The 22,968-nt window shown below is 44.9% G+C and overlaps 2 protein-coding genes across 3 annotated transcripts; both read right to left on the minus strand.

Annotated features, from left to right (window-relative positions):
- Positions 1–1,927: 1,927 nt before the first annotated feature.
- On the minus strand, positions 1,928–2,949 carry LOC117894188. The gene is made up of 2 exons (XM_034801104.1): positions 2,443–2,949; positions 1,928–2,385 (listed from the first exon to the last, which is right to left on the minus strand). The coding sequence occupies exons 1-2, from the start codon at positions 2,947–2,949 to the stop codon at positions 2,113–2,115; spliced, it is 780 nt and encodes a 259-aa protein (XP_034656995.1). The 3' UTR covers positions 1,928–2,112.
- Positions 2,950–12,985: 10,036 nt separating this feature from the next.
- On the minus strand, positions 12,986–13,855 carry LOC117897408. Of its 2 annotated transcripts, XM_034806245.1 has the most exons (3): positions 13,634–13,855; positions 13,466–13,585; positions 12,986–13,408 (listed from the first exon to the last, which is right to left on the minus strand). In XM_034806245.1, the coding sequence occupies exons 1-3, from the start codon at positions 13,787–13,789 to the stop codon at positions 13,136–13,138; spliced, it is 549 nt and encodes a 182-aa protein (XP_034662136.1). In that variant the 5' UTR covers positions 13,790–13,855; the 3' UTR covers positions 12,986–13,135. The 2 variants fall into 2 exon arrangements, with proteins under 2 accessions (XP_034662136.1, XP_034662128.1); XM_034806237.1 differs by having other exon boundaries at positions 13,466–13,855.
- Between the last annotated feature and the right edge of the window lie 9,113 nt (positions 13,856–22,968).

Genomic DNA, 22,968 nt, shown 5'->3' on the forward strand with positions numbered 1-22,968 from the left:
GGGTGGACAGAGCGGCGGAGAGTGGGGATAGAAATCCCTAAATGGCAATTGCGCTACCGCAGTCGCCTGGCATTTTATTAACGCATCTAATTCCCTATGTACATATGAAGAGGAACAAAACGGAACAAAAGGGAACACCCTCCCACCCTCCCTCTCACGCTCTCCTTCTGCGGCGATTGCCATCTCCCCCCCTCCGCAGTTCGCGGTCTGTGCATTTGTGGTCGTCATTTCTGCTTAGCTAATCTCCGGACTGCGTGCACGTAACCGAAACCAGAACGGAGCTGCCGCTACTACCGTTTCCCCTCCCCCTCCCCCACCACATTCTCCTTCACTACTCTGTTCTCTTTGAGGCTTACACAAAACCAATGACTAGAGAGAGAGAGAGAGAGTGAGAGAGGGGAAATGGTTGAAGGGGGGTCAGAGGTTAGAGCGCAAGAATTTATAAATAACGAGAAGGGACGTGTGAGACGCTTTTTACGCGTCACAACTTTTATACCCGGTACTCAGTACTACATCTGTACCTTAGCGGTTTTTTGTCAAATTTTACATTTTTTATTCAGCTGTCATCTACATCTACAACACTTCTCACACCAACACGCTCCTTTAGCTCGCCACCATTTCCTAGACCCACACACTGCAGACTCGCGGCAGAGGCAGTGGCCGCACGCTGCAGAAGCTGAATGTGAATGAGAGAATGTGAAAAAAACAACAAAAGATGCTGGAGGTGGGTTTAGTCCCTGCAAATTAATTTCTTCATTCTGGCTATAATAATGATCCTATCTGATCCCAATTCGGTGATCTGATAGATATGGTCATTCCCTACGGAATTTATCTTCAAAATTGTAGCTTTGGGAGGTTTTCGCCCTTTTGCGGGGGCGGGGCTCATTTTTGAAATACACTTGTAGCAGTGAGAGCATACAGCCATCTGGATGAAAAATTTGGTGGCTCTAGCTTTTATAGTCTCTGAGAACCAGGCGCTCAACAAGACGGACAAACAGACATGGCTCTATCGACTCGGCTATTGATGCTGATCAAGAATATATATACTTTATGGGGTCGGAAATGCTTCCTTCTGTGCGTTACATACAACCGTTATTCGCACAAATACAATATACCCCATTTACTCTCCGAGTACCGGGTATAAAAATGCTACAAATCCGCTTGGATTCGCTTTTTCGGCGGGAGAAAAGTTTTCTGCGTTCTCCGTTTGCCGTATGCTTCTCCAGAGTTCCCTCTCTTTCTCTCTTTTGCTCTCTTTAAATACCCTAAATGTGCAGGGTAACTTGGCCCTTTGTAACGTATCAGGGAAGTTTTCATTTTTAGTTATTTCGGGCACTTTTTGACAGCAGTCAAGACAGCAAGCAAGTCAAAATTAGTTACAAGGTGACGGATTCACCACAGTGCCTTCTCATTCGAGATCGACCAGCAGCACGTAAAACATTTGCATCGTGGTGAATAAGCTGGTCGTCCTCCCCACAGCTGACGACGTTACCTATTAGTAATTCTACCATGCGAGCGAGTAAGTCAAACGTTGATAGTCAGGGGAAGAAGGAAATCAGTGGAAGGAAGGGGAAGATCAGGTCATCCACTGCCAAAATTCACTGCGCTTACAAAAGTTATTGTAACTTTTATTGCAATCCGCATCGACCGCTGGCAGCACTTCTCTAGGTGAGCTCTAACACTACCCGAAACGATTTTTCCGAATGGAACTAAACCAAAACTTTTTGGGGCTTGCAAATGCTTTTCAGAATGATAAAGTTCTTTCCAACCAGATACAAGATACTTAAGTTATGTGAAAAGAAGAATCGCCACCTCCTCAAAAAAAACACACACAATTTCAGTTTCAAAAATTCTCCAAAATAAAGTTCTATCATAGGAAAAAAACCATAATTCATGAAGCTTGAGTATTGTTATTATTTATATTCACATTAATGGATGGATTGAGTTACATCTCTGGGCTTTTCCTTAGGCTCATCAGAGTGCTCATCAAAATACGGGCTGTACTGCTACAACAATTTTAATTAGGCCTAAAGTTACATCTGAGTCTGTTTCTTAATCACTGAGTATACAATTTTTGGATGTGGAATAAAATCTCTGATGGTCATGGCACCCCTATTTACGAGGTGTACGTGGGGTACGTGGGGTTGGCGGTGGGGCAGCAAAGCTCAGAGTGGAGAGAGCCGAGGGCTTGAAGGTTTGGGGTACCGATTGTTCCTCTGTTTCAATCATGGAACGCGCCTGCAGGTCCACTTCCGTCTCGGCCTCCGTGATCGGAGTAGGCAGCAGACAGTAGCCACCATTATCCATCTGGATGAAGCCGTACTCAGCCCCCTTCTTGAGGGTCTGGGCTGTTGACTCATAGATCTCTGCCGCACAAGTGTTGCGCTGTAGAATTAATCAAACGATTAGTAGAAAATCCCAATGGATGATCAAAGTACTCACGCCGAGGCGCAGCATTAGCTGTGCCACTATCTCCTCCAAACTGGCAACCTTGTTCAGATCTAGAATTGCTTGGGCGATCAGCTGGCCGTTCTGATTTTCTTTTGGGGCACGGGAGTGCGATCGGGAACGAACTTCTCTGGCCCAAGACACACGACGCCGTGGGGCTGAGCGCGAGCGTTCTTCCTTGTGAGCTGCTCTGGGTGTCGACACCCCGCGGCGCTTTGATTCGCGAGCAGGACGTCCCTGCATTTCCCGAACTTTCTGCTGGCCGTTCTGATTTGCTTTTGGGGCACGGGAGTGCGATCGGGAACGAACTTCTCTGCGGACGGAGTCAGTCTCCTCGACGCGACTGGCCCAAGACACACGACGCCGTGGGGCTGAGCGCGAGCGTTCTTCCTTGCGAGCTGCTCTGTGTGTCGACACCCCGCTGCGCTTTGATTCGCGAGCAGGACGTCCCTGCATTTCCCGAACTTTCTGCACGTTTTTCATTCCCTTGGGGAGCACCATTTTCGATCAAGAATTGTTCCCAGATAAACTTAACGTTTCTCCACGAGCAGATCAATTGACAGAATTTTCGGACGAGTTTAAAGAGTTGACCGACTTTTATTCGCTAGAAAAATATTTACGATGCGAGTGAAACAGGAGAATAAAATAAACTGAAACTGAAACTAAGAGAAACGGAGAAGCTAAGCTACAAATACTGATGGAGAAATCCAAGGCTACTTTGGAATTTTCCAGTTGCAAGAGCTCAGGATATATTTTTTTTTTCGACTTTTCCTGAGTTTTTAATGTCACAAATATCAGCATATTCAAAGCTTAATATTTCTCTCTCTTAGCGAAAACCACAATATCTTTGGGTCCATATTTTAGCTGCATCAATCTGCTTTTTAGATAAACAAAGTTCCTTACAACCAGATGTAAGATACTCAAGTTATGTGAAAAAAGGAACCACTCCTCAAAAAGCATAAACAAAAAATTTCAGAAAAAAGGGAATTAAATATGTGTGTGTGCGTGTATGGTGGTGTTGGTGTGTAAAGGGATGGTTATTAATTAAAATTTCAAAGCGAAATGAACGTATGCGCAATATTCCCTAACAATCGACAGCCAGCCCCCTACAAGCTCTGTCAATCGGTAGGCAGAAGAGCATAAGGACATGAAGAGTGTAGGCAGAAGATGGAAGAGACCAAGGCAAAGTGGAGAGCAGAGGGAAGACCGCAGAGTGTGGCGGGGTACAGGAAACATGGCATGAAAAACATCGAAAATGGGGAAAGCACGAACCATGGAACCATGGAACCAGCCACATGCAAAGTGGACACAAATCTGCAATGCATGAAATCCCATGCCAATTGCCAATTATTTCCGCCTCTCAATCCGCAATCCCCTCTCTGCCTTCTCTTCTCTCAACTCTCAACTCTCCAAACTGCAATCTCCACTCAAGTGTGCAACTGACAGTAAGTCTGAGTGTGAAACTGGATGTAAATTGGCAAATGTCAATGCAGGGCATGGGGCATGAGGAGTGTAAAGAAAACGTGAGTGGAGTTCCCCCAGGATCCAGTGAAGCGGAATTACAGCGGTGGTTTAGCCGGGGCTAGGATTTAAATTGGGTTAAGCACTTTTAACGAGTATTGGCAGAGTCTTCTCACAAACAAAGTGGATCAGTACAGCCACACAATTCCACAATGTCCCAGCTATGTGCATGTGCAGGTGGCAGGGTCCAATGCACTCGTAATTGTGGCATTAGAGAGTGGAATATTCCAGGGTCAAAAGAATTTAAGCTTCAAATTGCACTGTGTTGAAAATTCTATTCAAATGCCAAAGACTTCTTGGCTGACTTTCACATACGCCACACGTTTGGAGTCCTTGACAGCTGCTGTTGTTGCTCCACACAGACGCACACACGCAGACGCCAACACATGCCGCATGCCACACGAGCACAACAATGTGATTAAAATGCAATTTGCTGCCATTTACTTTGAGCATAAGAAGCAAGAGCGAAGAAAAGCTTTCCAGCTTTCAGGGGACATTCTGGTGCTGCATCCCGTGTCAAGGAGTCGCCGGCTAGGTCGAGTGTCCCCTCTGCCTCACTCCGCGAGCCTGGGGCATGTAAGGCAGTCTGTGTGTTGCACATTCATTTCCCGCTTTAAACAGAAAAATAATAAAATTTTATTATGCACTTACTGCTTGCTGAATGGCGACGATGATGATGATGATGATAATGATGGGAATGCTGCTAGAGGATGCTGCAGGAGTAACGGGCCGAATGCCTGCCAGGCCCTGCGTTTATTTGCAATTTATGGGCAAAGGAAAGACTGGATACCAGGCAGGATGTCCGTTGGTCCTTCCGGCATTCCAATTACAAACAACTCGAAAGTTCGAAGGCTACAGTGCCCGAGGTGGCCATAAATATACTTGAAATATTTCCATCTCCAATGATTGATGATAAATGATTGATGCATGATTAATGTATACATTTCTGAAACCCAGTATAAACTGCAACCTAATGTATCCAGTGCCAGCAGTGTTCCAGTAAAATGCGTTAAAGTGCCAACAGATTCAAAAGTGCCAGATGCGCCCTCTCCCCCCTCAGCACTCCAACCACATTTATGGAGAGTGTTTCGACTGTGATGTTGTGTGTTGTGTGCTGTGTGTGCCGTCTGCTGTGGCTGTGTGCCGCTTCGTTAGTTTGACAGCTTTTCGTTTCGTATCGCCAACCACACAGACTACGAGCATGTTGCCAGCGATTCTGCTATGTTGCATATCAAACGGTGCCACACGATGCCGCAGAGTGCTATCCAGCCACAGAGCTCTAATGTTGTACTCCCACTCAAGTTGCCAGCAATTCAATTTGCTATTTGCTTAGGCAAGCTGTTTAACCTTTAATTCATCTCTCACAAGAATTTCTCTCTCTCTCTCTCTCTCTCTCGCGTTCGAAATTGCACTGGCAAAATGGGAAAATGCTTTTTCCACCTGAGTAGAGTGCATTTTAATTGTTAATACACCGAAATGTAACTTAATTACAGAGTTAACAAGAGATACACAGATGCAGATTTGTGCTGGAGATCATGGAGAGAGCATTCAGTGGTGGTGCGTGCCAGATGTGAGCCAACTACAACAGTTCTGGCTTCTACATGACTTTCATCCGCACACCTTGCTCTTGCCCCAGAGTCCACATACGTGCATGGTTGCTGAGCTTCAAACCCATTCGTACCACCAGTAACTAACACTTTGAGCACTCCAACAGGGAAACAAAATAGTTTGCCCAACAAGCCAGAAATGTTTAGGTTCGCTTATCACATCATACTCGCACCATTTGTGGTTTACAGATCCACCAAAAGTTTTCCATAGCTCTGGAAACAAAAACCGAGACACTCAGCATCAAAAATGTTCACTCCTCACACACACAAATGATGACAATGATGATGATGATAATGATGCTGTTGAATGGTGGGAATAATGGTGATGGTTACCCATCAAAAGCTTCAACTTTTGTGAGGTGTATGGTGCGGTGCGGTAAGGTGCGGTGCGGTGCGTAATATTTAACATCTCATCACGCATACGCCATGTGCGGTGGCATCGATGGAGTGCGGGACCCCACGGCGCGGCCACATGTCAAGAGCAGCAAAAGGAAAAGGAAAGGAAAAGGGAAAAGCAATAGCAACAGCATCAGCTGTCAATGCACGAACTGCCGTTGAAGTAATTGGCCAAAATTAAGGGCGAAAGGTGCCAAAACAACAGCAAGAAAAGCAACTAAGCTGAAGAACATGACACTTGAAAAGTGGCAATGAATGAATATTTAATGTAGCGCATCAATATGAAAGATTGAACTGAAAAAAGTCCCCCAATGGCAGCGGCAAACGGCAACTTCAAGACAAATATTTTTGCTCAAAGCCACATTCTCATGGCATTGACAGTGTGCCTTGGGCAAACACTTCTTCCACCTCTGATCAAAGAAGCAAATGCCAAATCCACAGAGTGGGAGACAGAGAGGGAGAGAGTTATCTCCTCCAAGTAGGAGTGCGAGTGCGATTGCGAGTACTCGTGCAAATGCAAACATCAGCCGAAAGTCAAGTCAAGTCGAGCTCCAGCCCAAAAATAAATACGGCAAGTGGCACATAATAATATGTGGCACATGCAGGCGAAGATTGAGATACTCTAACATGGATACCAATCAAACTTCAGTGGGGAATCAACATTTAGCGTGAAAAATGCTCATTCCTGACGCAGAGCTCTAGAGATTTCTCGCAAAAGTGTATCAAATGTGTGGCAGGGATTTTCGTGCTATCCAAAGTACCAGAGCAACTCCCAGTGGCAGTAACTCTGAGAGTCAACCGAGTGGAAGAGTGCAGTGATTGCTCAGCTAGAAGATTGTGGTCCTGGCAGGGGGAGTGTAGCAGGATTTGACTCTCTTTCTCTCCGCTTCTCTCTTCCTGTCTTCCTGTCTGTCTGTCTGTCTGCCTGTCTGTTTGTCCATGGAGTGGCGGGTGCGATGGTGTTAAAGGAAAACCATAAATCAAGAAAGCTTTCATCTTTCCGTTAAGGCATCACAAATGCACTTTGACAATATCTGGTGGATGGGTCCTGTTTTACTTATTTACTTTCCTCACTTTTGACTCTTTTCCCCTGACACACACACAACCAATAAAAGTGGCACGTCGTCAGGTGGGATGAAGGGGCTTGGCATCCTGGAGATGCCATTTGATAAACATTATTGTACATGTCCGACAATTTTTCAAATCCCAACAATCACTGAAGCGTGTGCCGTTGGCATTTGATTGCTACAAAGGGATGGGATGGGGGGAGGACCAACCTTAAGTTGGTAAACGATTTAGCGTGATATAAATGACAAGGCATTTCGCGTTTGGCAGCTGTAGAAGTGATTGATTTTGCCTCAGAGGGTAAGCGATAACTGCTCTCTGCCTGTCTCTCACTTTGAGCTGAAGCTGCGGCAGATGCCACATTTAATTGCACCCAAGGAGTCCGCACAAGCGTAAACTTCAGTCCACATCTTGGCCAATCAATCGACAAACCCATGGGCCATTCACACATTCCATGCCATGCCATTCCATCGCATTCTTCGGCCCTAATCCTTGCCCAAACTCCAACCAAATGCGGTCCAATTTCGTGAAGCTTGTGGCTCCACAATGCTCGAAACACCCGATGCTTGTGTCGCTTTAATTAGGCAATCAATTCTGCCTCAAGAGCGTACATCGATTTGGTAAATGTTTTGCATATTTGCCAAAGATTTCAGCAGTCGAGCTAGCGATTATCGCGGACAACATTATTGAGCCTCAAGCACATTTTCAGTGCATTTATTTTCTGAATTCATCGATGGTACATTTTGTCATTATCGTAAACAATTTCAGGTGAATGCACTTCTCGGAAAGCAGTTGGAAAAATGCATAAGTACGAGAGAACTCGTTGAATATTCTCTACGGAATCACGATGGACAGATGTGCATCCAAAAGCAGCAAAAAAATCATGAAATTGATGTACATAGATTAAAATTGGAATATTCCCCCCCGCCATCCGATGGTGGGAAATGGATAAGTTTTTGTTGCAAACTAAAGCTGACCCAAAAATTATGGGAAAAATACGAGTAGGGAAATCTGCGGTAGGCGAATGCATCCATGGATCAAGTATATGTACGGCATATGTATGTATGTACGTCTGCATGTATGGATATGTACATAGATCAATGTAGATACAAGATCGAAAATTCTTACAAATTGTGTGGCAAACACTTGTGCCGGGCAGGACATCAGTTGATGTTTGCACATAGATTTCCATTCAAATTTGACAGGAAACACGGACACACGGCACGGGTGCGTGTCAGCAGGCATATCCTTTGCCACATCCAAAAAATCTGCCCCTCCTCCCTGCCTGCCTGCCCCATCATCATTCTTATTATCGCCCTAAAGAGAGAGTTCGTTCTACTCGTGTCCAGTGTTTGTCTGTGCAACTTCCGGTTGGAATCTTCCGTTTAGTTTGATTGGGTTCTTCTCCCCATGTGGCATGTGGCATGTGGCATATGGAGGCGTGTATTTGAGGCTCCTCCTGTCGCCCTGTGTCTCTGGATGCTCCCTGCAAGAATTGATTAAGCTGTCGACTGTTGTCCATCGAATGTTTGCCTTTTCACCGCTCTCCTGCTGCCAGCTGCTGCCTGGCCTCAGCTCCCGGGCATGTCCTCGGTTCCTTGCGCATCGCACGCACCGCATAATTAATTTTCCCTCCTGAAATTTGTAGCGAATCGTAGCCTACAACAATGCGAAATAACTTGACCATTGATAAATCGATTCTCATTTGAATAAAGCGTAAGATTTATTTATTTATTCATTCATTCATTCGTGCCCTGCTCCCCCCGGGGACACGCTGCGTTGACCCATGAGCTAATCAAAACCGCAAATTAAATTCAATTTAATGGCATTTTAATTCAAGTTTTTCTCAAGGCTACTTGCCACTCGCATAATATTCGCCTTTTATTTGAAAACATCTAAGGGATCTCATGAATTTCAATGCCCATTCAATGGACCAGAGAAGTTCTGATTGTAGGCCGCACATCAAAATAAATATATTGCCATCTCCTCCAAGCCTCCTGCTGCCAACTTTGCTCAGCTCCAGAGCTCTTTGTCCACAGGTTCTCTGCCTTGGATCCTGCGACTGCTCTGCGACTGCAAAAAGCTTTCGCTCTTTCTCGTTTCATGCAAATTTGCGATGGCAACGAGTGGGGCGTGGCCATGGACTTAAATCACGTTGAGTGCCGCTGCGAATGGCAATCAGCTGAGAATAATAGCGATTTAATGGCGAATATTGTATGCCAACGTATTGGCTAGACACACACACACACATGTATGAGATTCTACGAGCTTGTGCCATAAATGTCTTTACTTTCGGTACTTATTCTGCACATCATTTTAAACAAAGAAAACAATTCCCACAGCTATAATTACAGCCAAAACTGAAGTGTTTTGCCACGAGCATCTATTTGTGTATGGGTGGACTTTAGTTGCTTTGTTTATCGAGTAACCTAAGGCAAGGAAACTCCAACTGGCTGGCCACCATGCAAAGCCCATCAGACAGCTAATCCACTCGATCCGGTGGCAGCTGGCCAACTGAATGCATTCCCACGGAGAATTGAACGGAAAGGACCTTGGGATCCTTTGGAATGTGCAAAATCTTCTCGAATCATTTGAATATGTTTTGGGAATTTTTTGCATCATTTTCTGTATCGGATGCCTCTTGCATCTCTGTGTATAACCCTCGCTCTGATTTCACTGTGCCTCATTTTCTATGCCATTTGCCAGCCCCCCGTGGAGCCACAACTCAAAATTCCGAGGGGTGGACCCAGGGAGGCCAGCTGCAATTTTCAGATTTGTGCGTGCTCCACCCCCCCTGTGCACTCTCCACTGTGGAGTGTCCCCTTTCACGGGCTCGCTGTCTCTTTCATGCATGACAGCCTGTGTGCATAATTGAAGGCATGCAACATTGCTCTCTGCCTCCTCCTGCCTGCCTCCTGCCTGTTCCCCCCGCCAGTCATTCTTCCAGTCTTGTTTATAATTCAGAAACGTGCCAGGGCAAAGCCAATTTGCTTTCGGGCCAAATCAAGCTCTGCTCAAAAGCATGCAGCAAAAACAAACAGCAACTGAAACAGAAACGGAAACGGAAACGAAAAATGGGAATGAAAACAAGGAGAGGGAAGAGAAGAAGCTGCTCGTACGTAGAAAACACACGGCACAACGAAGGAGTAGGAGCTCGCTTTGGGCAAAATAGCAAAATATTTCGAGAAACGTGACATCGCAAACAAGTCTCCTGCGAACCATTGCTGTGTCGCTTTCCCGTTTTAGCCAATTTGCGACAGGTGCTGCCAGCAGATAGCCACAGCAACAGAAATAAAACACCGAAAATCCCCGAAATCAGAGAGCGAGAGAGAAGCAGCAGCAGAACATGCCCCATTACCGTGCACCTACTGAAAGTTCTTCAGCAAATTGTTGTGTTAACCGCTCCACTACGTGTCCTACTCTTGCCACATGGTGTGGCGCGTTTGTGTGTGTGTGTGTGTGTGTGGGCGTGGCCAAGAGCTAAATGGCCAGCACGCCAGCATGCAGCACGCCACGGACTTCCGCTAACGGACTGACGGATGAGGGAGCAGACAACGCAACTTAAAAACTTCCCTGGGAACCATCAGCGAAAATATGAGGCGGTCTATTTGTAGCCAGCAAAATCAATTCTTTGTAGCAACTGTGTTGCCTTACCAGTTGCAGAGCTGGCCAGAAGATATAGAATCTCCATCCAGCAATGTGGCACTGCAATCTGCCCAGGACAAGGACTGTCAGGAGTGGCTCTCCATTTCCGCAGCTCCCCGCACAATTGATGCAGCAAAATTCCCCCAATAGAGGGTATGCGTTCTCTCTTATTTAAGATTTCATATGGTATTTGCTTGGGGGCTTGTGATGTGCCACAAAGTAGGCATAGAACCTAAGCCACAAAGTATTGCTCTTATTTGAAGGAAGCCTTTATGCGGCAGGAGCGGCTGTTTGCCACCATGTAATGCTTTTACCTTTGGGCATATTTCAAATTCCACCACGTGTCCAGAGCTCGAGCAGCATTCAAGGACCCTATTTATGCATGTGTATGTGTGTGTGTGTGTGTGTGTGTGTGTGTGTGTGTGTGAGGGTCACGTGCCCCCGTTTAGTTTGCATATCGTGGCAAGAACGTTTTGGGGGCACGCAACGACAACGCACCTTCGGGGCCTCCGGTCAACTTTTCGAGTCTCGCGTGAACTCCAAGCTGCTGATGTCATAAAGAACTTTTATTTTCCTTTCCCCTTAGTATTCCTCCCCCTCCCCCTCTCCCACTCTCTCTCCTTGTTCTCTCTTTGCTTTTTTGCTTGCTATTCTCTGCCCTCCGTTTTTGTGGCTATTTTTGAGGGCTGAGGCTAATGACTGAAGCAAACACAGACGAACACCAGCCGCTTTGATTGAGTTTCGCTCAGGGGAGCGTGGGAGTCCTGCGAGAGTCCTGCCTGCCTCTTGGCGGTCATAAATCCGTCACGAGAGCAACTGCAGTCCATGCTGCCTCAACTGCAATTAGCGCCGTGCGGCAACAGCAGAGGCAGCCGTCGGCGGGGCATCAGGGCGAGTCTGAGAAAACAGAGTAACGGGACAGAGTGCCATTTATTATCCACAGACCGATGGCGCCACGGCACACTGGTTTCATTTTCATTGTCCGAATTGGTGTCCAAAGCTAGAAGAAGTTTTCTATCCTTAATGTTTCATTAAATCTTAGCTAATTTGTCAAGTTTCTGGGATGCTGTGCTTTGATTAATAATTCTTGCAGCAGCCGTTTTCCATGTCCCTTCGATAGTGCTCCACGGCACTCGTTCCTTCTCCTATCCATTCGCTCTCTGGCCTTTCCGCTGGGCACACACACGTGTAGCGATTCATTTGCTTTGCCCTGCCACTGACACACACAGCCCCATCGCTATGTCCTGTGTTTGTGTGTCGCTGATGTCCTTGGGCTGATGTCAGGGAAGCTTTTAGTGGTCACAAATCAGAGCAAAGAACGGAAAATGGGATCCAATTTTTTGTTTTTTTTCTTGCAAACAAACCGTAGATTGTTGCACAGCTGTGAAGCTAACAATGGAACGGTATTTGCATAGTTTCTACGCGATAAAACGAGAGAGAGAGAGAGATGGAGAATCGGAAAAAATAAGCGAATCTCTGGCGTCGCCATTTTGTGGCGGCTGAATGCTTTTCTCCTTCCTGCAAGCTATCCCTTGGTCCTATCCTTTGGTATTATTCATTTATGCATTGCCGCCAAAGGCGCGTCAATCCAAATTTTCCCGCTCATTAATTTTTATTGCATACTTTTTGGCGAACAAAGTGTCCCGTGGGGGGGGCAATGAAATTATTAAGTGTGCATGTACGTGTGCCTTTGTGTGCGTGTGTTTGTTAGCAATTAAGAGCCTGAACAGCGACCCCAAACAATTTGGGATACTGTGGGGTATCCACACTCGAGGGCTTGAAAGTTTAATTAAATGGAAGGACACACACACAAATCGCTGCCACACATAACGATAATGATCCCGAACATAATGACAATAGCTACATGAACGCTTTGGCCCTTCGCCTGTTGGCTGTTGGCTGTTGGCTGTTGCATGTACATAGCCACCATGTTCCATTCCACATTTGAGCTGCTGCAACTAATTAAGTGAGCAGCGAAGGAGCGGCAGGCAGGCAGGCAGGCAGACCTTCCGCCACAAGACTCTTTTGCCACATAAATGGTTACTCATTAAAAATGAATTGAAACATGAACAAACACATTACTGCTGTGAGCTGTGCCTCGAGCTGGTGTGCGTGGCATGTTTCTGTCCCATTAAACTCATTGGGGGAATGGCAAGCGTGGCCATCACGGCATCAAACGGACATCAGGGCATAAGGCGTCAGTCATTTAACTCGTAAATAAATCAGATTGCAAATGCTGTACATCCATATTGGGATGCTTATTCATTTATTATTATTCATATTCACATTAATGGATGGGCTCTTCCTTAGGCTCATCAGAGTGCTCATCAAAATACGGGCTGTACTGCTACAACAATTTTAATTAGGCCTAAAGTTACATCTGAATCTGTTTCTTAATCACTGAGTATACAATTTTTGGATGTGGAATAAAATCTCTGATGGTCATGGCACCCCTATTTACGAGGTGTACGTGGGGTACGTGGGGTTGGCGGTGGGGCAGCAAAGCTCAGAGTGGAGAGAGCCGAGGGCTTGAAGGTTAGGGCTACCGACTTCTCCACTGTTTCAATCAAGGAAGGCGTCTGCAGGTCCACTTCCTTCTCGGCCTCCGTGATCGGAGTAGGCAGAAGACAGTAGCCACCATTATCCATCTGGATGAAGCCGTACTCAGCCCCCTTCTTGAGGGTCTGGGCTGTTGACTCATAGATCTCTGCCGCACAAGTGTTGCGCTGTAGAATTAATCAAACGATTAGTAGAAAATCCCAATGGATGATCAAAGTACTCACGCCGAGGCGCAGCATTAGCTGTGCCACTATCTCCTCCAAACTGGCAACCTTGTTCAGATCTAGAATTGCTTGGGTGATCAGCTGGCCGTTCTGATTTTCTTTTGGGGCACGGGAGTGCGATCGGGAACGAACTTCTCTGCGGACGGAGTCAGTCTCCTCGACGCGACTGGCCCTAGACACACGACGCCGTGGGGCTGAGCGCAAGCGTTCTTCCTTGCGAGCTGCTCTGGGTGTCGACACCCCGCGGCGCTTTGATTCGCGAGCAGGACGTCCCTGCATTTCCCGAACTTTCTGCACGTGTTTCATTCCCTTGGGGAGCACCATTTTCGATCAAGAATTGTTCCCAGATAAACTTAACGTTTCTCCACGAGCAGATCAATTGACAGAATTTTCGGACGAGTTTAAAGAGTTGACCGAATTTTATTCGCTAGAAAAATATTTACGATGCGAGTGAAACAGGAGAATAAAATAAACTGAAACTGAAACTAAGAGAAACGGAGAAGCTAAGCTACAAATATTGATGGAGAAATCCAAGGCTACTTTGGAATTTAATTTGTGCTTTTTTGTTGGCTTGCTTCGAGCTTACAAAAGTTTTGTGCTGAAGTATAAACACTCGCTTGTTATTTTAAATTTTAAATGGTGATAGCTGGTGTGACTCTGTTGTTAAAGCAAAGTGGATAACAAGCCGACCGAGGTGCGCTGCAGTATAACGTATACATTTTTGTATAAACATATGTACATACATATTTACATATGTCCTCCCAATAGTTATTGTGTATATCTCAAATACGACATTAAAATAGTCCCACAAAAGTTGTGCTGAAAATGGGTGAATGAATTCATGTGGATAATAAGCTCTCAGCTTTGTAATGCCGCAATCCATCGTGGCACTACCCTGTAATCGTATGATGTACAGTCAAGAGAATCTTCAAGGCTTGTTGATTCGTTTTGCGTCTACTGAAAGAATGAGCAATAGACCCAACCCACACATGTCATTCACACATATGTAAATATGTATTGTATATGCCCCGCCGCAGCCACTGCCACTACAGGGTAGCAGAGACAAGTGCAAGCTGAAAATGATTTATGTGGCTCACACTCAATTGCCATAATTCAGAGGCAAACGACTGAGAGAGAGAGAGGAAGAGTGAGAGCAGGAGGTAGTGAGAGAGCGTGCAATGTAGAAACAGAGCAGAAAACGGACGTAGGAGAAGCAAAAGAGAAGACAGAGAGGGGCGAAGTGTGTGCCTGTGTGTGCATGTACCCCAGAGTCACGTTCAACAAAAGCACAGGGCAACATGAAAGAACTGCATTCGCAGTATAAATGAAATCAAAGTGCAAGGATAGTTGAAAAGTTGGAGTTTTCTTTCATAAGTACCAGCTTAAGCCGAAGTAATTGAAGGCAGCAACAAGAACTCGATAGAGAATCTTGTTCAAGATTAAGAATGTGTTTTAGATGGGCAAAGTGTGAACATAATATTTAAGAGCATGGGTACAGATGAGCAGATGAGCAGCGCTGGCGGGACGGCAGCACTGCTAAAAGCCCATGTTAACAGCCCAGGTTAACAGCCCAGGTTAACAGCCCAGGTTAACAGCCCAGGTTAACAGCATGTTTCCGCTCACTGTTTGTTCCGTTCCTCAGCTGTTCCGTTATCGCTCTCTGACAGCGCTCTGAGAGCGGGTTCGCTCTCGCTCTCACGATCAATACGTCTCGCGAGCGACCTTAGTTTGAAAGCTTGCTTCCACCCCCGCACTGCCACAGCCACAGCAGTGCATTTCGTTACGGATATACCGCTAATATGCATACAAATATACATACATACAAAATCACCTCAGTGAACTACTACTTTGGCAGGGCTTACGCTGGGATAACAGCATCAGCAGATATCCACCCCCGTACAAGCGAAAGTTATTGCGAGCAGCTTTAACGGAGCCACAGCGCTGCTGAAATTTGCAAGCTCCGCTTAGAAACTCTCTCAATAAAGTGAAGTTGTTGTGCAATTGAAGGAAAACATACACATAAGAAAAACAGCATTCTCTTTGAGTTAAATCAAATAAATCATTGTGTCTATTAGGCAAAATGAGCGCCTTCATTCCTAATTAGATTCCAAGGAATTCTCGTACGAGTACGAGCACGAGTGTATGTGGGAGCATAAATATTTACTCAAGGCAAAGACAAACGGAGCCAAGGAACAGGCACACACAAATGACGAGATCTTGGAAAGAGTCGAGGCAGCAGGACACAGCAGGTCATTCTCTCAGAGACGCAGCCACAACACAGCAGCTGCAGTTGCAGCATGGAAAGCAAAGCAGCTGCTTAACGAAATATGCAAATTGCCTAAAAGTGTGCCACAGACAATGGCAGGACAGAGCACGCTGAGCAGGCGAACAAACAACAGCATTTTGCAATTAGTGGAACTGTCAACAAAGCCATGCCCAGAGTCTGGCACTGAGTCTCTGACTGTGAGTCAGCAAGAAGCAGTATGCAGTATGCAGTCTGCAGTCTGTAGCCTGCTGTCAGTGGGAGACCAGCCACGGAAAACAGCTGCAAGCGGGAGTGGGAGCTGTAGCGGGAGCCATGACCAATGCAAGGCCATGTCCCATTCACGCCACTCAGGCCTACACACCCCCAACATTTTTCTCTCTCTCTCGCTCTCTCTCTGACTCACTCACTCGATGGTGCTCCGTCGAGCTGCCTGTCAGGCAGCTCATCATGAGGCCTAAGTGCCTTTTGGGATTCACTTCACAGTCCACCCATGCCCGTTCCTTAGATGCTGTCAGATGCTATGGTATATGCCATAAGATCTTACATCTTAACCACGATTCGGACCAACAAACGCTTGATATTTAGGCCTTCAAAATAGTAGCCACACGCTCATGCTAATGGCAGCCTCGGTTTACCTTCTCCACGAGTATTATCTGTGAGAACAACGCATCTTTGTGTCCCCCCCTTGTTTCCCTGATTAATTCTGGCGACTTTGAACGGGACTCTTCATGTGTGTGTTGCCGCGATTCTCATGTTTCTTGTTGTTCTCTCTCCTTCTCCTCTTCTGCTTTTCGTTGCAGGTAAGCATGACGAGGGGACATCTTGCGGATCTTACGGTTGGCAGGATGGGGCTGCCTTGGCACAATTTCACGGCCCAGCTGGCGCCCTCGCATCCTGCCCTCCCGCTCTCCCGCTCACCCGTTCAAGCTGTCTTGAAATGAAAGCAAATAGCCAGCAGGATGATGGGGATGAAGCAGAGGGCACAGGGGAGTCAGCACGGCAGCGGCAGCGGCAGCTCCAAAGCAGCTGATGAAACTACGGAAAACTCTAATTGAATTTTATGTGTGCGGGAGCACAGCACCTGTATGTGTGTGCCCCATGTGCGCGCGTGTGTCTCGTTGGGAAAAACTTTCAATGGCATTTTCCATTTGAATTTCACTGCAGCTAAATGCTTTAATTGAAAAGCGCACAAAAACACACAAGAGTTTCAAGTTAAAGCATAGAAATTCATTTATGCAAAGCTTTTGCTTTTGCTTTTGCACACGAAAAATTCTTGTAAATATATTTAAAGGTATTCAGGGTCTGTCTCTGATAAAAGATTACTTTAGGCATTGTGATTAAGGGTTTGCTGCATACCTTGCAGAATTTTTGTAGATTTATTCTTTGATGTTTGCTGAACAATTTTGGGCTTTCGTTCGGATTTGGTTACACTTAAGGGTTTTCCAAGAACAACAACATCTGTTTGCCATCTCCCAAAGAAAAAGGTTGAGCATTCAATTGAAATTCGTCCTTTTTTGGTTGACCAACCATTTCAATAAGGAACAATCTATCAATGTTTGAGTGACAGACAGCAGCAGATGCAGAAGCAAATCAATGAAAGGACAGTGATGGATCACCTTCTAGATTCGTACATATATGTACATATACAAATGTACGAGTAGGTGCTCACATATGTAAATATGTAGGGATGGATGGATGCATGCCCCAAATGGCAGCATAAAGTGTGCAATGTGCAGGGAGTGGGTTTTAAGTAAAAAATCACACTGTGGAGACTCAATTAAAATGTCGAAAGCATTTCCAGCAGCAGACAAACACGACTAATACCCATCACTAATACAAATCTCCCCAGCCCATCCACACATTCACACAGCAGAGACCACACACACACACACACACACACCAGCACAAACTCCCACACATATGGATAGCCATTTTTATGGCCACAAAGTCGGCAAACATTTAAAACCTCATTCAAATGGCGCCATGTGGCATTAAAGTCCCTCTGGAGAGACGCCGCATGCCACATGCCACATTCTCCATGTGTGTGTGTGTGTGTGTTTGAGTAAACCACGCCCCCCACTTATACACAATTAGTGGCACTCGACAATCTGCGAAAACTTTTGACCGAATTCCCTATCGCGATGGTGAAAACAAAAACGAACGCAGGAAAAAACCAATCGAGACTCTACGGCTGGGGGGTTGTGGGGAGGAACAATTCATAGAGATGAAAAATTAAATTACCGTTAAACTGTCAAGAGACAGCATGAATAATCGTAATAGTAGATAAAAATAAATAATACATTAAAGCCTCTTCAACGGCAAGTACCTAAAGTGGGCTGCCAACAATGGGGACAATGGCTGCATGTAACGAAATGTATTTACGAGTATTTATGCTATCCATATTAATAATTATTACCATTTGACCAACGATTATTCGAGTTGGGTTTCATGTGCGCAAATCTTAAACCTTCAACACTGGCTAGCTGCTACATTTTCTGTCAAACTAAAACCAGGTATGATTTCTTATCGTTTGCATGGGAACATCTTACCTGATTTGTTCTACAGAAAATTAGCACAGCTGATTGCCGAGGTACATCTTTGAATGACATTTTCCACAGTGCTTAACACAGTAATTCATCACTTACCAACACTGAAAGCACACATGTAGACCTGCCTTTATTTTACACATTATTTCTGGATCTTCTGTTGCTTTTCTTGGCTGCCGCCATTTCAACAGTCCAATATACCCCCCGTGAATAGCATAAAGAGCAACGTCTCTCAATTCGTGGCATGCCACGTGCAACGGAGAGTGAGAGAGGGAGAGAGGGAGAGAACTGTCTTCCGGCTGCTGTCTCTGTTGCTGATAATAGCTGCTTATTATTCAAGTGCGTAGCCCCAGCTGCGTCGTTGCTCAGCAGCCGTGTTACAGGTGCCACCCCACAACCCACAATCCACATGCTTCCCCTCTATGCCCCGCTATACACAAGGCATCTCAGTGCTCGCTAAGCAGTTGCCAGCATTTGTGTTAAGCTAATAAGGCTGGGCAGGGCTTGAGGCAACTTTGGAGTGGAGCTTGGGCAGAGAAGCTCTGGTGGTGGTGGTGATGGCACCGCAGGCACCTCACGCATCGTGTGGCCTAATCAACTGCCGCTTATTTATTTAACTTTGGTTTCACATTCGCCAAACGAGCAGAATAAATGTGTTTAACTTTTTTTGGCTTCTACTTATTACTTCAGAGAATTATCCAGAGAATCCTGAGAGTGCATATACGGAAATTCTGCTGCCTTTTCGAATGGAATCATTTCGTTTCACATTTAAAATTGAATGCCGCTTCGCATTTAAACACTCGTCGATTGTAAACCCAATTGAAATTTCCAATTTGAGTTTTATTTAATTATGCGAGATGGCCTGTAAAATTTCAATTAAATTATTTGTCAAAATATTCAATAGACATTTTTCTGCATAATTAATGTTGACTTTAAAAATATGAACGTGGAATTTCTTCCATGGAATATTCAGTCTCTTTTGTTGCCTAACTTTATGATGGGGGAAAAACCAGATGGTGGAAGCTTAGGATTTAGGAGGAGTGGAAAAGGTACGACGCGTCGTATTTTCATTTCTGCGCAATGCTCTGCTGTGTCCTTAATGTGGAAACTTACTGATGTAAATGAAACGAGAAGGGACGTGTGCGACGCTTCTTACGCGTCACAACTTTATACCCGGTACTCAGTAGAACACCTGTACCCTAACGGTTTTATTCAAATTTTACATGTTTTCTACATCTTTTATCAACATCTACATCTACATAACTTCTCACGCCAACACGCTCTTTTAGCTCGCCCCCCTCCCCTAGAACCGCACACTACAGAAGCAGAGTGTGAATGAGAGAATGTGCAAAAAACAAATAAAAGCTGTGGGACGGGGTGGCTTTAGCCACTGGAAATTAATTTCTTCATTCTGGCTATAATAATGGTCCAATCGGATCATAATTTGGTGATCTGAGGGGAGGTTTTCGCCCTTTAGCGGGTGCGGAGGAGGGCGGGGCTCATTTTTGAAATACACTTCTAACAGTGTGAGCATACAGAAGTCTGGACGCAAATTTTGGTCGCTCTAGCTTTTATAATCTCTGAGATCCAGGCGCTCAACAAGACGGACGGACGGACGGACAGGCGGACGGACGTACAGACAGACATGGCTCAATCGACTCGGCTATTGATGCTGATCAAGAATATATATACTTTATGGGGTCGGAAACGTTTCCTTCTGTGCGTTACATACAACCGTTGTTCCCCACAAATACAATATACCCTATTTACTCTTCGAGTACCGGGTATAAAAAGAAAGCGCAGGTGGCACAACTTTTCACGGCCCCCCTCTTTCGCTCTCTTTTTCCCGCTCTTTGTCTCTCTTTGTGTGTCTGTATCGGCAGTTTTATTTCCACTGCACAACAGCATTAGGAATGGCAAACAAACAGCAGAGATGAAAAAAACATAAATTATCTCTTCAAGGATACACTCTCCACTCTGCTCTCTGTTGCTTTGCATATCCTTTCGCAAGGATTAAACAAAAAAGTAGTTGCTAAACGACACCGCCTGAGAGCTAGAGAATCCCATTTCAACACACTTTTTGCACACGAAAACAAAGGAAGCGTCTTCCAATGGATCTGTTGGAGTATCAAAAACTTCGTTCCGCCTTGCGAGCAATTTCTGCCACTATATTTTTATGTTTGGAGACTTTTATTTGGTGGTTCCATGCGCATCGCAATGTGGGAATTCATTTGATTTTAGTTTGCAACAAAACGCTACCCGTGCACCATGAAAATATTCCATTTAAAATCTAAATTGAATTCCGCTCTGCTGCGCTTTGATGTCCATCTGCTCGTGATTGCATTCGATTAAGCTTTATCGATTATTTCGTAGAATATTCAACGAGTTCTCTCGTATTTATGCAATTGCCAACTGCTTTCTGCATTGCAACACAATGGAGAGTCGGATCCTATATCTTTCTGTCCTCATTTATCAACTCAGGACAGACCATGCCGCATTGACAGCTATCCAAACTATCAGCTTGGCTGATCATTTCCAAGACAAATACACCCACACCATTCCCCCAGTGCAAATGGAGTCATGTTTTGGCACAATTCTGCATCGAAATTTAAATATATTAAGACAATCTCTCGCTCGCTCTCTGCATCGCCAAACATTTGCATGGCCATCAGCCGCATTTCTACACGGACAAAACAAAATAGCAAATTGTAACTAAATATTGGGTTTGGGACTTCCATGGGAGTCATGGAAAAATGCAAATGCAATGCAATTTTTCCACCAGTGTACAACCAGCACAAGCAGGGCATAATGTTAGACCGAACTTTCTCTCTGCTGGGAAAATGTGGGGTCTGCGGTGGTATTCAAAATGTTCGCCACAAGAAACAGAAACAATAATCCAACTATTGTGCTGCTGCTGCGTGCGCCTGCATGCTGATATCCTTTTCCTGTTTACAACCACACACACACACTCACACTCACACGCACTTGCTCAGCGGCCCACAACAAAAAATGTGTGTAAAATGCGTACACAATTTTTGATGGCATACATTTTTAATAATCCATTTGTCCTTCTCTTTATTTTATGTACACATACCTATTTGTGTATTTTTCTGTGTGTGTTTTATGTGCGAGCTATCCATCAATAAACATAAATATGCTCTCGAGTGAGTTTGGTCAACAGAATCTTCAAATATGTAAACATGCACACCAGGGAAATTTGCCACTCGTGGACCACTCGGCAGGTATCTGCCGCCCGTGGCCATACAGGGTGCTCCTTTCTCTTTTCTCTCTGCCAGTGGCACACAGCCACCCTGTACCCTGGATAAATACGAGCGCGAAGTACTTATAGTGCCTATAGGCAAGCATTTACATTTATCTTTGCCGTTTATTTGGCGACGTTTTTTTGTATTCATCTGCTGTTTCCCCTGTCAATGGCGATTATTGTAAATCAACTGTGTGGCACATTCCTGCCCTCAAGCGGCATCAAGTGCCCTGCCTCCCGCTGCCTTCTCTTCTGACTGTTGTCACATCTGTAATCGTATCGAAATCGCATTAATTTTGCAACATTTCCACAGCCGCAAGCCGCAAAGAAAATACTCGTAGAGTAAGAGAAATGGAAATAAACATTAATCGAGTTCTTGGAATTCCGTGACACGTCGATTGCGGTGGAATGCATAGAGTGGAGTCCCGAGACGGACTCCCCCTATCCACTACATAATCTCCCTTTCATCATGGTTCAATGGAACCGGGAACCTGTCCCATTGGACCCCCTGTCCTCTCCCCTTTTGGGTTTATCCAGTGGCTTGCGGGTTCTGGGCTACCTGCATTTGACATTGTACATTGTATGGGGAGTATTGAAAAGTGCCCAAGTCGGCAGAAAACAACTAAACGTAAGCAATTCTGTGTTCCTGCTGCTTCCTGTCTGCCCCAGCATACTTCTCTTCTCCCCTTCAATACATAAGTTCTTTGTGATCAAACAAGTCTCTGGGGCATAAAAGAACTGTCGTAAGCTCTCGCCTTTATACAATATTTTCTTAGTAATATTTACTACAATAAAACAAGCTCAATAGAAAGCTAACATAGCTTTCTGGACGTGAACTTAAAGCGCTTTTATTTACCCTTAAATATTCATGCAAATAACTTTTTATGTGTTGCCCTTTGGCTCAAAAGTGTCTCAAAAGTAGCTTTGAAAGGTCCATAAAAATGGCAAAGCTTTGAAGCTCACTCGGCAAACCGTTCTAAAACGTTTGCAATAAGCTTTAAAGCGCAATGTTTGCTGAATACGATTATAAATGGGCGCATGTCATGGCAAGGACCTAAAGCACTCTAGAAATGTGTTAAGCTTCGATCGGAATAAATGTTTAATCATGCCAGAAACACCTTTTGGGTTGAAAGCTTATAAATATCTCTCCTGTAGTGGGTATTATCATTAAAGTGTGAGCTTTCATGGCAAAGTTATGTTTAGATATAACTCTTGAAGGCTTCAAACATAAATATAATCGTGTAAAATTACAAAAAACGGGAGAATAAATTCTAAATAACTCTTCAGATATCCTTTCCGAGTTATTTAAAAATAGTTTTCATTACAAAAATCAGAGTTGAACACTTTAAAGTTAATCACTTTTGTTTTGTTTTGTTCTTTGAACCATTGATTATGGTTCTAGGACTCTTTAAGTACTTTAAGCACATGT

Source organism: Drosophila subobscura, chromosome A (genome assembly GCF_008121235.1).
Source record: "Drosophila subobscura isolate 14011-0131.10 chromosome A, UCBerk_Dsub_1.0, whole genome shotgun sequence".
Taxonomy (NCBI): Eukaryota; Metazoa; Arthropoda; class Insecta; order Diptera; family Drosophilidae; genus Drosophila; species Drosophila subobscura.